Source organism: Myotis lucifugus, unplaced genomic scaffold (genome assembly GCF_000147115.1).
Source record: "Myotis lucifugus unplaced genomic scaffold, Myoluc2.0 scaffold_53, whole genome shotgun sequence".
NCBI classification, from domain to species: domain Eukaryota; kingdom Metazoa; phylum Chordata; class Mammalia; order Chiroptera; family Vespertilionidae; genus Myotis; species Myotis lucifugus.
The window spans coordinates 2,380,541-2,395,536 of NW_005871101.1; the positions used below are offsets into that span (position 1 = coordinate 2,380,541).

The 14,996-nt window shown below is 37.7% G+C and overlaps 1 protein-coding gene and 1 pseudogene across 2 annotated transcripts; both read right to left on the minus strand.

Moving 5' to 3' along the window:
- Positions 1–3,780: 3,780 nt before the first annotated feature.
- On the minus strand, positions 3,781–10,865 carry GPR160 (G protein-coupled receptor 160). Of its 2 annotated transcripts, XM_014455968.2 has the most exons (5): positions 10,237–10,863; positions 9,263–9,314; positions 8,485–8,598; positions 7,744–7,890; positions 3,781–5,255 (listed from the first exon to the last, which is right to left on the minus strand). In XM_014455968.2, exon 5 carries the CDS (start codon positions 5,181–5,183, stop codon positions 4,170–4,172), a length of 1,014 nt encoding a protein of 337 aa, XP_014311454.1. In that variant the 5' UTR covers positions 5,184–5,255; positions 7,744–7,890; positions 8,485–8,598; positions 9,263–9,314; positions 10,237–10,863; the 3' UTR covers positions 3,781–4,169. The 2 variants fall into 2 exon arrangements, with proteins under 2 accessions (XP_014311454.1, XP_023609669.1); XM_023753901.1 differs by lacking the exon at positions 7,744–7,890 and having other exon boundaries at positions 10,237–10,865.
- A 1,242-nt stretch (positions 10,866–12,107) lies between these two features.
- On the minus strand, positions 12,108–14,251 carry LOC102432836 (annotated as a pseudogene).
- Between the last annotated feature and the right edge of the window lie 745 nt (positions 14,252–14,996).

The following is a 14,996-nucleotide window of genomic DNA, read 5'->3' on the forward strand; positions in this document are numbered from 1 at the left end:
AGAAAATTTAAACAGACAAGCAAATGAGGACATTTTTCTAAATGCTTCTTGCTAGCTAACCATGGAATATATGAACACACTAGAGGCCCACTGCATGACATTCATGCACTCTGGGGGATCCCTCAGCCTGGCCTGTGCCCTCTCACAGTCTAGGAGCCCTCGGGGGATGTCCGACTGCCATGGAAACAAGAGAGGCTCCCGCCACCACCACTGTGCTCGCCAGCTGTGAGCCCGGCCTCTGGCTGAGTGACGCTCCCCCTGTGGGAGCGCACTGATCATCAGGGGGCAGCTCCTGTGTTGAGCATCTGCCTTCTGGTGGTCAGTGTGCATCATAGCAACCAGTCGTTCTGCCGTTTGGTCGATTTGCATAATAGCCTTTTATTATATATGATGAAAAATGATAATGGACATTATCATTCAGGCATTTATCCATTCATTTAGCAAACTGTTTGAACACTTACTATGCAGCATGTGGTATACATGATGTAAGGAACTAGTCATAAGTAAACAAAATCTTCCCAAACAAAATTTTGATTGCAGTTTAAACATGGACATAATTATTATTACTTTAATGTACTGAATATAAAGTTGGAACTGAGGGAATTTTTTTAAGCATTGGGGTAAAGATTAGGCTAGATGACAGATAAGGGGTCTGAGTAAATCACATCAAATCCTGTAACATTTTACCTACTAAACATCAATCAGTCATAAACCTGATTAGGTTATGAAATTAAGTGTCCTAACAGTAAGGATTTATATTTTGTGACAGCCCATATTTCTAAGAATTGTTTTGACACTTGAATCTATTCCAGAGGTGTTGCTATGCAGGGAGTGTGACAGAACAATACAAAGAAGCTGGTGCTGACTTACTATACATTTTTAACCACAAAAGCTTTACACCCAGTATTGACAGTGAAGCATATCTAAAACTGGGAAATCTCAAAGGAATTTGCTGAACAGGTTTGTTTTGTACTTTTGTTTTGTTTTTAAAGCAAGGAAGACTACATAAAATGAATTTTATTACAAATATCTACTTTTTAGAAAGAACACATTACAAAATAAAAGGGTTTTACTTTAAAATACTGAACTAGTAAACATAAAAGAGTTCTATGTTTAAATTGACAAGTATATGGGGAGTAAGTATTGAATGGGATCGTTATTAACTGGGTAGAGATTCCTTACCACTTGAGGATTCTGTGACTTACACTGTAATTCCTATTGACAGAGCTTTACATATTAACATTGCTTGATACTAACATTCTCTATAAAGATAAAAAAATGGAAGTATCTCATTTTTATTGATTTCAGAGAGGAAGGGAGAGGGAGAGGTAGAAATATCAATGATGAGAGAGAATCATTGATCGGCTGCCTCCTGCATGCCCCACACTGGGGATTGAGCCCCAACCCGGACATGTGCCCTGACTGGGAATGGAACTGTGACCTCCTGGCTATATTACAGGTTGATGCTCAACCACTTAGCCACACCAGGTGGGTAGTCACAACTTCTTAAAGCAGGAAAATGTCCTAATACATGTTGGATTGGAATCTTTAACAAATTGATTTAAAAAGGAACACTGATATTCCACGTAAAACAAATTTTTTCCCCATGGCATTGTTTAAAATTTAACATGTTTTGATATACCCAATTTTAAAAATATTTACCCATATTTTATGATGTTAGTATATATATTGCATAAGTACCTTTTAAATATGTATTCTTAAAATTTAAAAAGTCAGTGGAGCCCTGACTGGTGTTGCTAAGTGGTTAAAGCATCGGCTCCTGAACCGAAGGGTTGCATGTTCAGTTCCCAGTCAAGGGCATTCACCTGGGTTGTGGGTTCCCTCTCTGCCTCAGCCGGGTGCATACAGTAGGCAACCAGTCAGTGTTTCTCTCTTGCATCGATATTTCTCTCTCTCTCCCTTCCTCCCTTCCATGCTCTCTGAAAAGCAATGCGAAAAACATCCCCAGGTGAGGATTTAAAAAAATAAAGTCAACGAAGTGTACAAGGATGTTTAACTTCCGAGACATTTACCCAAGATTCCCAAGTCACCTTATTCAAAAAATTTTTGTTTTTTTCTGTAGGGGAAAAAAAGTCAAAGTAGGTTCTAGAAACTATGCTTAGAGTCAGGAGTAAGCTTGTGCTGAGTTGTAGGCAGCAGTGTGCAGGATGGATGCCGACACAGATGGCAGGCATTTCAGGCCTCTACTGAATTAATGCTTTTGTCTTGCTGGTCAACCTTTTGTTGATTTAAACAAAGGCAAATTTTTGTGATACATTAGTTTTTAAAAAAATACTAATTTTTGATTCTTCAAGTACATGTTGACTTTTTCTATTTCTACGTTTGATTCCTTACAATGTTCTAAAATGGGACTTTCAAATGATTAAAACCTCAAAAGCTGATCCACCCAGGATGAACAAAGCATCACCAAGGGGAAAAAGCATTTTTTATCTTTATAGAAAACAAATGTTAAGATTATATATAGATGTATTCTTTACATTGGATATTGTATTAGAGTCCTCTTTACAGGAAATTAGTTTTAGCACTCTTAGCATTAGTGTTCCTAGATTGGTGTCTGTAGCTAGTTTTCAAATGTATAACCTGAAAATGAAGTTAATTTTGCATTATAAGAGCACACCACGATCTATGTAAAAAGTCTGTCCATTTGGTATATTTTTTTTAAAAAGAGAAGGCACTTTCATATTAACAAGTAGCATGTGTATTAATTTTAGATTTTCATATCTGTTGTGTCTGTATTCAGTGAAGTGAAATTAAGCATTCAGATGCTTGTTGATGGCAACATTAACTGTTAAATTAAAGCACCTTATATTCTGCTGCTTAACCTGACTTGTAATTGCACCTTTGTTACCTGCACATTTCACGTAGAACATTGTTGTAACATTGCTTCATGTGGGTCTGGATGAAGGTTAAGTGGGCCTACAGAATCATTTATTTATATTGTTTATAATTCAATAATATATTGTAGACCAGCTGTTAAGTTCATTTCTTTACTAATAAAAGCCTCTTCCATTTGGCTGGTCTATTGCATAATTTCTTTTTTTCTTTAAGCTTATGAGGCATGGGGGCTTTCTAAGTGAACAACAACAAAAAGCTTACTAAGGGATTTGAAATAGATACTTTCCTGATTTAAAATCTGCAGGGTTTTATTAAGTACGATTTATTTAAATATCGTAGTGCCATGTTATGGCCAATTAGAAAGCAATACATTCAGAGGAAACGTAACAGAGAAGTGAGAGGGCCAGGTTTAGACATGGACAGGTTGGACACTTCTATGTAATTCAACTGAATTCACAAAGTGACTTCAGATTATTTGTCATTCAGATTCCTTTATTCCTGTAGTTCTCAGCTGGGGCGATTTTGCCCCCATGGGAGGCTTGGCAATGTCTGGAGACATTTTGATTGTGAAGACTGGGGAAGAAGGTGCTACTGGTATCGAGTGGGTTGAGGGTAGGGATGCTACTAAATATTTCAATGCACAGGCGTTCTCCCCAAACAAAGAATTACCTAACCCAAAATATCAATAGTGCTGAGGACAGGAAACCCTGCTTTACTTTTACGATGTAGTTATGATTTGATATTGCAAGTGACATTTAAGTTATAACTGAAAAGGAATCTGGCATGGAGAGAGCCTAGTCACTACCAGTTCTGTAAGGTAAGCAACCAAAACTTAGCTTGCAGAAATATTTACATTAAGAACAAATATATATTTTTAAAATTAGCTACTCTTCCCCTATGTTAAAGAATATTTATACCGAATCATTTTAAGAAAACCATCTTGATTTTATTGCTGTGAATTAAATAAAAATGTTTATTTAAGTTTATATAAAAGTTGGCAGCGCATCTCAGATTTACATAACAGTTTGCATCCAGTAGTTTTTTTGGATAACAGAAACATCAGTATGGCCAAATGTTAACTCATTTCACTTCTATGTTAATATTTGTAACATGCAATTTTCCTGAACAGGTATAAAATTTTTTCCTGGAATTATTTTGTTTAAAAACGAACAAAGAGACAAATAATATCGTAGCCCCAAAATACACATTGAGGTGGTTGAGGGAGGCTTCAGTTCAGTTCAGTCTTTGTATGCCCTGAGTTATTCTTTTTCCTTTGAAAATACCACAGTTGTAAGTTTTAACATGGCAACATGTTAACAAATTATAATTGATGTAGGCTTTTCAATTTGCTCAGGATCATGAATTCCAAGTGCAATGAAGCAGCTTTTCCAGTTGACAAATGGATCCACAGGTAATGCAATGTCTCTTAAATTAAACTTGTGACATTTACACCAGTAAACCGTAGCAATGAGAAAACTATTGACAAAGTACAACCATGGAATGTTCATCTCAATATATGCTGGAATCTGTACTTTAAATAAAAGGATAATTATTTGAAGTAGTACAAATGGTAACCAGGTACCGAGAAAACAGACAATGAACTTGGGCAAGAGTGTTTTTTTAGAGTTCACAGTACAACTAGAATGGGATGAAAAGGGGAAATATAGGACAGTCTCATTCATGTAGGAAGTTACCCTAATAGCCTGTACCAAGGTAATAACTTCTGACCAAGAAGTGATGAAAGCCATAAATAAAATCATCACCATGAAAAATGAGAGCCAGTAACTTTGAATGCTGACGTAGAAAGGACATTGATAAGGATAAACATTCTGTGCCTTCAGGTTTTGGTAGATATCTGGATCTCCCAATACATAAGCAAATACTGAAATCCAAATCAAAATTACTGTAAAGAAATAAAATAATTTCTGACATTTAAATGGAAGGGTGGTTTTAGAAAAATTCAGATAATAATCTATCCATGCTATCAGGAAAACTGGATAATGCAAAAAGCCATAAGTAAAAGATATAATTTGAGTAAACAAGCAGATGTGGTATTTAGTAAACCTAATGTCTAAAAGTACAAAATCCCTGAAATAGGATATAATGGAAATGTTTACCAAAAGTAAAAGGTCCAGGAGTGCTAGTGAAATGCAAAAATATTCCATAAAATTTTGACAGGTGTCTTTTCTTCTCATTCCCAGTGTGAGGATATTTAATAATATTTTCCCAAGTATAATCAAGATTAGCAGACAGTTACCATCCAGGGGCTGACTTGTTTGATGTAACTGGTACTGAGAAGAGCAGTTCTCTGAAGCAAGCACAGTCATATTTTTAGTTAAACTTCAGAAGGCCTGCTGAAAGATAGACGATAAGATACTGCTTTGCTTTATTTTCCATCCCTGCAAAGTAAAGTGAAAAAGTCTTGTTGTTATCTTGATTCTATCTCTATTTTAAGACTTTATAAAACAAGCACTAGGATTCCCCAAATATAATTTAATCCAGTCATTTCCACAAATAATTATATGTATAAATAGGAATTTATGTTTCTCATAAAACTTATAGATGAAGGATTAATATGCATACTTTGGTCATTTTTTGAGACCCAGGTCGTTCAGAACTCTCAGATCTATAACCAAAATGTTACATATAAATTACTAAAACTTCCATATAAGTACATGTTTTAATAATGTGTAAAAAGATAAAATACTTTGTCCTACTGGAGTGAAAACACAGGCTTAGAATAGCAGCCTGCAGGTGGCATTCAGACAATCACTGATAGTTGTTAACCGAGTCTCACTCTGACTCAAGATGTTACCTCACCTGTCCCCCCTTTTGTCTCTTCGTCAGTGAAGTAGAGGTAATGTTTAAAGGGCCCTCTAGTCCAGCAGTTTTCAAACTGTTTTAACTGCAGGATCAACATTCACATTAAGTATCTGAAGTTCAGATATGGAACAGACTATTCAGCTGAAAATATTAGGAACCTTGGCAAAGGAAAGAAAGATTTATCTTCTGGGCATGATGTTTCAGGTGTGGCACCTGGAGAGATGAGAGAATACAGGGAAGGAACAGGGACCGAGTATGGATACCTGCGAACATTAGGAAGTGATAGGTAAAGGCAAAGGAACAGGAGTTGAAGCTTGAGTGATAAATGCACGTGGAGGCAGCAAAAAAGATAACATGGTGAAAGAGAAAGGTCAGAAAGGAAGAAATCAGGAAAGGATGGAAGAGAAGGAAGGAAGTTAGAGAAATTTATCCTGAAAATATGACCCAAAGATGTTTCTGCAAGACTGTTCAACCAAGTATTTCTGAGTAGCAAAATAAAACCAAACCCAAATAGTAACAAGTCCATCACAAATGTCAACAACTGGAGAGGGTTAAAATGATACAGTCCTTCCCTACAATGTACTATCCTGCAGCCATTAAAAATGTCAGCAGGAAGACTGTTTTCACTCCACCTTTCTATACTTGTTCAATGTTTAGCCTTATGAATATGTTACATGTTTAAAAATAATATAAATTTCCATAATATGTTTAAATGAATTGCAGGTTACAAAAGTATGTCATTACTTGTTAAGACATACATGCATAGAAAAACTTAGAAGGTACACATTGACTTAATACTATGTAGTATTATAGGTCTTTCTGAATTCCTCAAACTTTAAGGAAAAAATAAGTTGGGGAGTGTCAAGACTAAAAAGTGAAAAACTGAATTTGCTGAAAAGCAGATACCTGATTAAATAATTTCAAAGGAGTAATGAGGATATTGTCTGAGGAGAAAAAATTCAGTGGAAGAAAGCTATTAGTTCTATTAACTTGACAGAGTCCTAATTGAGAAGAGAGGCCCTGACATTTGAGTTCTGTGTTCATCTTATCACAGTCCAATTTTAGCAAGAATACTGCTTAGTCGGGTTAGTCAGCATGTCTCATCCTCAATATCTGATCTCCCTCGCTATCTGATCAGGTTCCTCATCTCTCACCATGCCCCAGGTGATGTCCAATCACCCAGACTACCTTCAGCAAGAATCCTGTTAGGGTTTAGCCAGAATCCCCTGACCCCTGATGTTTCCTTAGTAATATTCCATCTACTGACCCCACACCTTGCTTCTTGGCTATGAATTCCCACTTGTATTGGAGTGAAGCCCAGTCTCTTCCTGTCATTGCAGAACCTCATCATAGTGGCCCCTATACCTATTGCAGTAGTTCTGAATAAGGTCTGCCTTACCATTCTTCAACAAAGGTCATGAACAGTTTTTTCTTTAACATACTCATGGCCATAAATACACCAGTGTCGTAAACTCACATATCTATCTACACACACACGTGTATATATAAAAACAGTTTAAAAAATCATTCAATACCCATATTAATAACTATAGGTTTAAAAGAATCAATGAAACAAGTTCTCTTGTACATTGAAATTTTTTTCTATATTCAAATATATCGTGTAATTTAACTTGATGCTCTCCCGGAAAAGCTCCATTCCAGATTTGATATATGGTAAATAATGGCACAGAATCATGGTTTACCACCTTGACAAATGCCACTGGCTTTGTAAGTGGTGGTGCTTGGATAAGGAAGCATAGTTGGAATGATAAGACCACTTGAAGCCCTCCAGTGTCAAGAAGAAACACAAGCTGTTTTAAATAGCAAATGTTGGTTTGGAATGGAGGTGAGGAAGGAAAACAGTGTGGGTTCATATTTATGAAGACCCCCCCCCTTTTTTAAAGGTATTTTTACTATAAAATTTAAAAAGAATTATCTATATAAAATTATTTTATCCTTAATAACTGCAATGCAAATTAAATAAGCAAAGCTAAGGAATCCATGTTTAAATAGGCAATATCCAAGGGGTGTTTCCCAAGTTTCCATTGCATTACTGACTCTCACCGTGGGGCCCAGGGGAAGGCAGAAAAGCAGGCTACTCCCTGGAGGAGCATCTGGGGGGGCTATGGAAGGTCAGCAAAGGGCAGGAAGTGGAGGAGGAGGATCAGTTCCAGTCACCAAGGCAGTTCCCAGAAGCTCCTTAGAAGAGGACTGGAAGAAAGAAGACAAAACAAATCTGAGATGGAATATGTAAGAGAACCGTAAAGCTGGAAGGAACTTTAGAGATGAGGGAAGATATGCAACTTAAGGCAATATAAAGCAATCCACAAGTTTGAGCTGTTCTATAATGGTTCCCAAATATAATTATGGGAACTAAAACTTTCTGAGGTGATACCAACTTATACTCCATGTCCTCGATAAACCACTAAAATTATTCAAGATTCCAACATTTTGTTCTTTAAACCACCCCCTCCCCCCCCAGGACAAGACAAAAATCCTTTGTTAGGCTACCTGTCCCGAATTTTCCCTTGAAAAATGTTCAAATTAACTCCAAGGATTCAGTGATTTATAAGATACGGTTTTCTTGGGAAAAAAAAAATGTTTTAACTACTTATGAATCAACTCAAATTGCTTCATATACCACTTAAAAAGTTAACGTGGAAGTCCTTTTCAAGACATCTTTGGGTTTGCATTGTGATCTGACCGATTCAGAAGTATTAGCAGACCTGAAGGAAACAAACCATGATTTCTTTTCTGCTTTTCTAGTTATTACCAACCCAAATCTTAACAACACACCATACTTACTCTTTCTCCAGCAGGTCGTTCTCAGCTGATGATCTTCCTATTTTATTTCAGTTTAGTGCCTTCAATTAACTTACTTTTGGTTTCTGGCATACCAAAATGTCACATGAATAAGCTCTGTATGGAAGACCAAAAAAACCCATCATTAATAGCTACCTTAGTAACTGGAGTTCAATATAACTGGCTCCAGATCTCTGTTAGAAAAACTATAACTTGCACCCTAGCCGGTCTGGCTCAGTGAACAGAATGTCGGCCTGGGTTTGATTCTGTTCAAGGGCACATGCCCAGGTTGTGTGCCTCAATCCCCAGTAAGGGGCGTGCAGGCAGCTGGTCAATGATTCTCATCATTGATGTTTCCATCTCTCCCTCTTCCTCTCTGACATCAATAAAAATATATTTTTTTAAAAAAGAAAACGATAACTTTTTGTGGGATTAGAACCAGTAACTAATTGCTTATCTTTTTTCCAGCAAAAGGAAGAAAGGGAATACTTAGGTTGGAAGTCCACCAAAGACCGGAGATGTGGGTGCATGTAACATGACATCTATTTACAGAAATCTTGCTTACATTGTGGTTTTCACCTACAGGCTTCGGAGTCTGACCTCACAGTTCTCATAGTGTGATTACAGGACCTTTTGACACTTGTTGCATGGTAACATAAATAACATTTCTTAAAATGAAAATTTGCTGTTTTCCCAAACCAAAAAACTGAGTAAAGTGGCATTGTTTCACATCTCACAAATTGCTTGTGTCTGGCTCAATAGCAGACAGCTGAATCCTCACCTATATTAAATCAGGTGCAGTATCACATTTCCTGTAGCTTTTGGAAAGTCCTCTGTACATTGGAGTTTGAGAGAAAAAAAATAACTTTTTAAAAATAGGTAACAAATTAAACTTAATACAGTAACTTCATAGTATTATAATCAGATAGTTGTGCTATGCAACCTCTGAAAAGTTTAACAAAAAAACCATGTGCATGAAATAGTAGGATGGGCAGATGAAAAGTTAACATTCTGGTCAACGACTGTACAGAAAATAAAACTAGAACAGTAGCTGGATTTGCTCATCCTGAATGGAGAAAGCCTGTGGGAGAAATAATGTATTAACCCTTTGCACTCCGCTGTCCCCTCTCAGGGGACATCGGAATTCTAGCATATCACTCGGATGTCCCCTCTCAGGGGACATTGCAGTTTATTAGTGATTACGGGGAATTGAGTTATTTCAACGCAACTTTTTGAGACATGCATGTTTCCCTGAAGTTTTATCTTGAAATGGCACAAGAAATTAAATCAAAATATCGTAAAATTACTAAGATATATACAAGAAATGTCAGCGGGTTTTGTGTCGGATTAAACAATAAACTACATATTCCCAATGTGGGACAAAGAAAACGGGACTGCATTGTGTGTTCTAACAGGAAAACACCTGGTGGCAGGCGTCAAACCACTTATTACTGTCAAACATGCACTAATCAGCCTGCAATGCATATTGGGGAGTGTTACAAAACTTATCATACTGTACAAAATTATAAACAATAAAATATTGTTTTTTTTGCAAATATACATTCCTCGATGTCACCCAATTCATATAAGTCCAATATCATTATAATACGTTACTTGGTTCCAAAATTATACTAAATAATACGAGGGTCTGTAAATGCACGTTTCCGCTGCAAAGTAGCGTCGAGTAGCTGGTAGCCAATGTCCAGAATGGTTCGGAGTGCAAAGGGTTAAGTTTTGTCCAGGGGTTTTACATACCTTTCATCTTAATCCTTACGGCCATCCTGAAAAGTACGTATTATTTTTCCCCAGGAGGAAAAGGGCTTGGTGTTAACTAGCACATTTCCTGAGGTTGCATGACTGATAAGTGCTGGAGCTGAAGTGCAGTCTCAGGTCTGATTTCAAAATTTGTGATCTTCAGTAAGCCTCAATTATGGCTCCACTCAGGGCGAAATGTAGAAAGGGACCCAAGCACGGATGTGAAAGAGCTTTCCCAAAACGGTAATATCCAACTGAGTGACTATGTTGGTTCCTGGTACTCCAAGCCACAGCTAACTGACCTATTTGGATAATGTAGTTGTATTCCTCCAAAGGTAAATATAACTTTTTAAAAAATGTGGTCTTTGCTTGATATGTCAAAATTCAGTGAAAAAAAATAAAATGGTGTTCAATTGCCTGACAACTTTTAAAGAAATAGATGTTTTTCATTCATTTACATAGTATAGATTCAATATAGAAAATTAAGAAAATATAAGAAGTTTTAAGTTTTTAAAAAAATAGGTAATATTAATTTACATAGTCTAAAACTCAAGTTACAGAAAGTATATACAGTGAAAATAACATCCTACCCACTCTTCAACACCCCTCAGCCCCACTCACCACTATCTAGTCCCTCCGTAGGTAAAACCACTGTTACCAGTTACTTGTGTAGTTTTCAGCGATTCTAAAGCAAGCTTTTAAAAAGAAAATCACCGTTACCAGTTAAAGCAACTAGCGAGGGATTCTTGATTTGCCCTTTCCTAGGTCTCATATACATATTGATAGCATGTGATAAGGTAGAACACAACAAAATGTGAACCAGTGATCTGTCAGACCATAGGAGTAATTTCCACCCATCCAAACAAGGCTGGCCATCAGGAAGGTCACTGGGACCCGGCAGAAAGAGGGGAACTAGGGATTATCTCAGAGTTAGAAGATAGGTGTTCCCACCCCACCCCCACCCCCAGGGTATAGCATTACAGTGCTCACCCATACCTGCTGCTTCTCAGCTTCTAAGCCCACAGGAAGATTTTAGTTCCTTAACCCTTATAATTAGGTGGGGCCATGTGGCTATTTCTGGCCAATGGGCTGTGAGGCCAAAGCATTTACTTTCAGAAGAGAGCCCCCTCAGTGTTCTCTTCCCAGCCCAGGGAATAAAGAGGCCGTGTGTTCTAGATAGTACAGCTCAAGATGGCAGAGCCTCTGTCAACCTGGGTCCTTGAGTGACTGTGGAGCAAAGCCCCAGATGTGTAGTGTAAGAAATACAAGTTGGTTGTATTAAGCTGCAGGAATTTTGTGATTATTTTTTATGTCCTATCCTGACTAATACAATTCCTTATAATTCTCTGTACCCTTTGAAAAATTTTAATAGCTAGCATATAGTACCTTTCAGAATCTTAAAAAGCTATAGTCGAGCATTGGCTGGGTAGCTCAGTTGGTTAGAGCATCATTCCCAAGGTTTTGGGTTCGATTGCCAGTCAAGGCACATATAAGAATCAACCAGTTAATGCATACTTAAGTGGAACAACAAGTCAATGTTTCTTTCTCAAATCAATAATAAAAAAAATGTTCTATTTTTAAAAAGCTATAGTGGAAAAATAATCTTTGAAAAGCAACAATGCAAGTATTACAAAATTGGTAAAATCAAAATCCAATTTTAATTTCCAGTACATCTTTTGCACTGTTTTGTTCTGATCTTATTTGCCTATAATGGAAAAGAAGGTTTTGATTCAGTGAACTCAGTTTACACCTTAAGGCAGGGATCCTCAAACTACGGCCCGCGGGCCACATGCAAATACAAATATTGTATTTGTTCCCGTTTTGTTTTTTTACTTTAAATAAGATATGTGCAGTGTGCATAGGAATTTGTTCATAGTTTTTTTTTAAACTATGCTCTGGCCCTCCAACGGTCTGAGGGACAGTGAACTGGCCCCCTGTTTAAAAAGTTTGAGGACCCCTGCCTTAAGGGAAAGAAGGGTGAATTAAACCCAAAGTAACAGAAGTATATAATATAGAGCAGAAAACAATGAAATTTTTAAAACAACAGAAAAATCAATGAGCCAAAAGCTGGTTCTTTAAAACAAAAAAAACAAAATTGATAAACCTCCAGTCGAACTAAGAAAGAACTTACTAAAATTAAGAAAGATAGGACCTTACTACAGATCTCATAAACACTATAAAGATAATAAGGGACTATAATGAATAACTTTATTCCAATAAATGAGACAACTGTGATGAAGCATTCTGAAAAGACACTAAAACTCTTTCAAAAAGATCCCTAAAAATCCCTATTAAAGAAACTGATTTTGAACTTAAACACCTTCCCACAAAGAAAACTCTAGGTCCAGATATCTTCATTGATGAATTCTACCAAACATTTAAGAAAGAAATACCAAACTTAAAGAGAACAAAAGAGGATATAAAGAGACAATTCACACACAAAAAGGACAAATGGGCTATTATACATATGAAAAGGTCAGCATCACTCATAAAAAATTTTAAAAACCCAGAAATTTAAACTACTGCTTGCCTTTCAAGAGGCAGGGTGGTGGACGTTGCCACTGCTGACCACCTACTGGGTGATCAGCCCCAAGGAGAAGGGGAGATTTCATTTAGCATGTTCAGCAGTGTTGCCAGTCTCAATCAGCTGCATGTCACTCGGGAGTTCAGCAGTGCCCCTGGAGATCAGTGGTGATGACTAAAACCTCAAGGAGGGGGTCTTCTTGGGCCCTGACCAGTGTTCTGGGCAGGCACAGTGACTTTACATGAGGCCACAGCACGAGCACAGGCAACAGCTGACACCTTATTGGCCAGCAGCATGTCGCTGCTCTCAGTGAGGGAGCTCCTTCTTGGTGAAGGCAAAGCCCACCTTCCCCCGGATGTGAGACAACAGTTTCTCCAGAGCTGGGCGGTTTTCCGGATGCCCCCGAATGGCCTTGCTCCATGGTGTTCCTGTCCGTCTGGCCCACAGCCTTCCCAGGAGGGGCATGCGGGTCTGCAGCATCTCTCGGAGCCCACATTGTCTGCTCCCACAATGAGGCATGTTGGATAATCAGCCAGGAGCTGGATGATCCTAAGGAAGTTGTTGGACTCCCAGGTCACCGTCTTCCCTGGGCAGCATGGCAGTGCGTCAGGGATTGCCATGCAGGGTTTAAAGACGATGCCACTCTCACGAGGACACCTAGTGAGAGCGACACACTGACACTGTCGAACATTCTAGTCCAGTCGTCTTGTAGAACACTGCACAGTCTGGATTTGTCCATGTAATTGTTGCCTCATATTAGATAAGTGTTTTCCGCAAGAATACTATCTGAATTATGCATCTCGTTATGTCAGTTTGTCTCATTACTGGTCGCATGAAGTTAGATCACCTAATTAAGGAGTTGTCTGCCATATATCCCTGTATGGTACCTTTTGTAATCAATAAGTAATCTCCAGGATAATACCTTGAGACAGTTAGACTATGCTCTTCCACAGCAAAGTTTCACCAAATAGATTTAGCATCCATTTATCACCCTTGCCTGAACCAATTATCCTGGGAATTACAAAACAGTGATTTTCTAATTCTATGATTCCTTCTGCTTTTACACGCTAGCAATTTTTCCCCTGGATATATATTATGGATTCATGGACTTATTTTTAATCATTGCCACCCTTATTCTTTTGAATGCCTATTTCCAAACTCATCGCGTAGAGTTCTTTCAAGCTGGTTCCTGGGTTCTCTTGACATTTCCAGTCTTTAAACACGTTTGTGGAGCCAAAAGGGATCTGATATGTCCATCCCGGACTGTTACATGAGAGAAATAAACTTGTACTGGATTTGAACCATTACATTTTTGGTTTGTTTTTACAGCATTTTAGCCCACCCTCCTTAATACAAAATACTTCTAATTGTTCTTTTTCAAAGCCCTCCCCTCTTGCTGCACATGTCTCTGTTTCTATTGTAACATTTTTAGCCACCGTGAGCCTTCACTGTGTCTTTTGCCTACTCTCAGTATCATATCAGTATTCTTAATCAGACTTATGGCATGCAGTATTCTGCATATAGAGTATTACAGTTACTGATGGCTCGTGATTTACCATGGCCCAGGGGCCTTTCCTGCCAGGAACAGGCACAAAGCCAGTCATCTCCATTTTAAACTTCCTACTTACAAAATTAATTAGCCTTCATTTGACTTTGTCCAATTTGTAAGTACCCAATTTATCCAGGTTATTTTGATTTTTATTCCTAGTATCTCTGGCATACAAACAAACACACACAATAGATCACTGGTCATGCTTAAAATTGATGAAATAGAACTGGGCCCCAGGCTAACCTCTGCAAGGTTAACAGCTGTCCCACACCAACACTCTAAAAATATATATGTATCCTTTACAGTGCCTTTGTGTGACCGTTCCACCATCTAACTATGGTATCATCTGAGCTAAACTGTGTTTCCCTGGGGCACAGGCGATTATATATCCTTAATTATATCAATGGCATGAGAGCGTCAAGACATATGTGTCCTGCTTCCTCCAGATCCTTACAAACTTCTTGAAGAAATTAGGTTACACTGATATGAATCTGTTTTCCATTCACTACCATTAATTTTTACCCATGCCCTATGTCTGCTTGCAAATTAATATACCGGTGATGTATATTTTCATACAGCCCTCCCTCACAATGTAATGATACCTTCTTACTACAAATTGTGTATGTGTGTGTGTGTATGTGTATATATATATATATATATATATATATATATTTTCATAATTTTGGT

Excerpts from the sequence above, each read along its gene's own strand:
- GPR160 (XM_023753901.1), bottom strand. The coding sequence starts at position 5,183 with ATGACTGTGCTTGCTTCAGAGAACTGCTCTTCTCAGTACCAGTTACAT.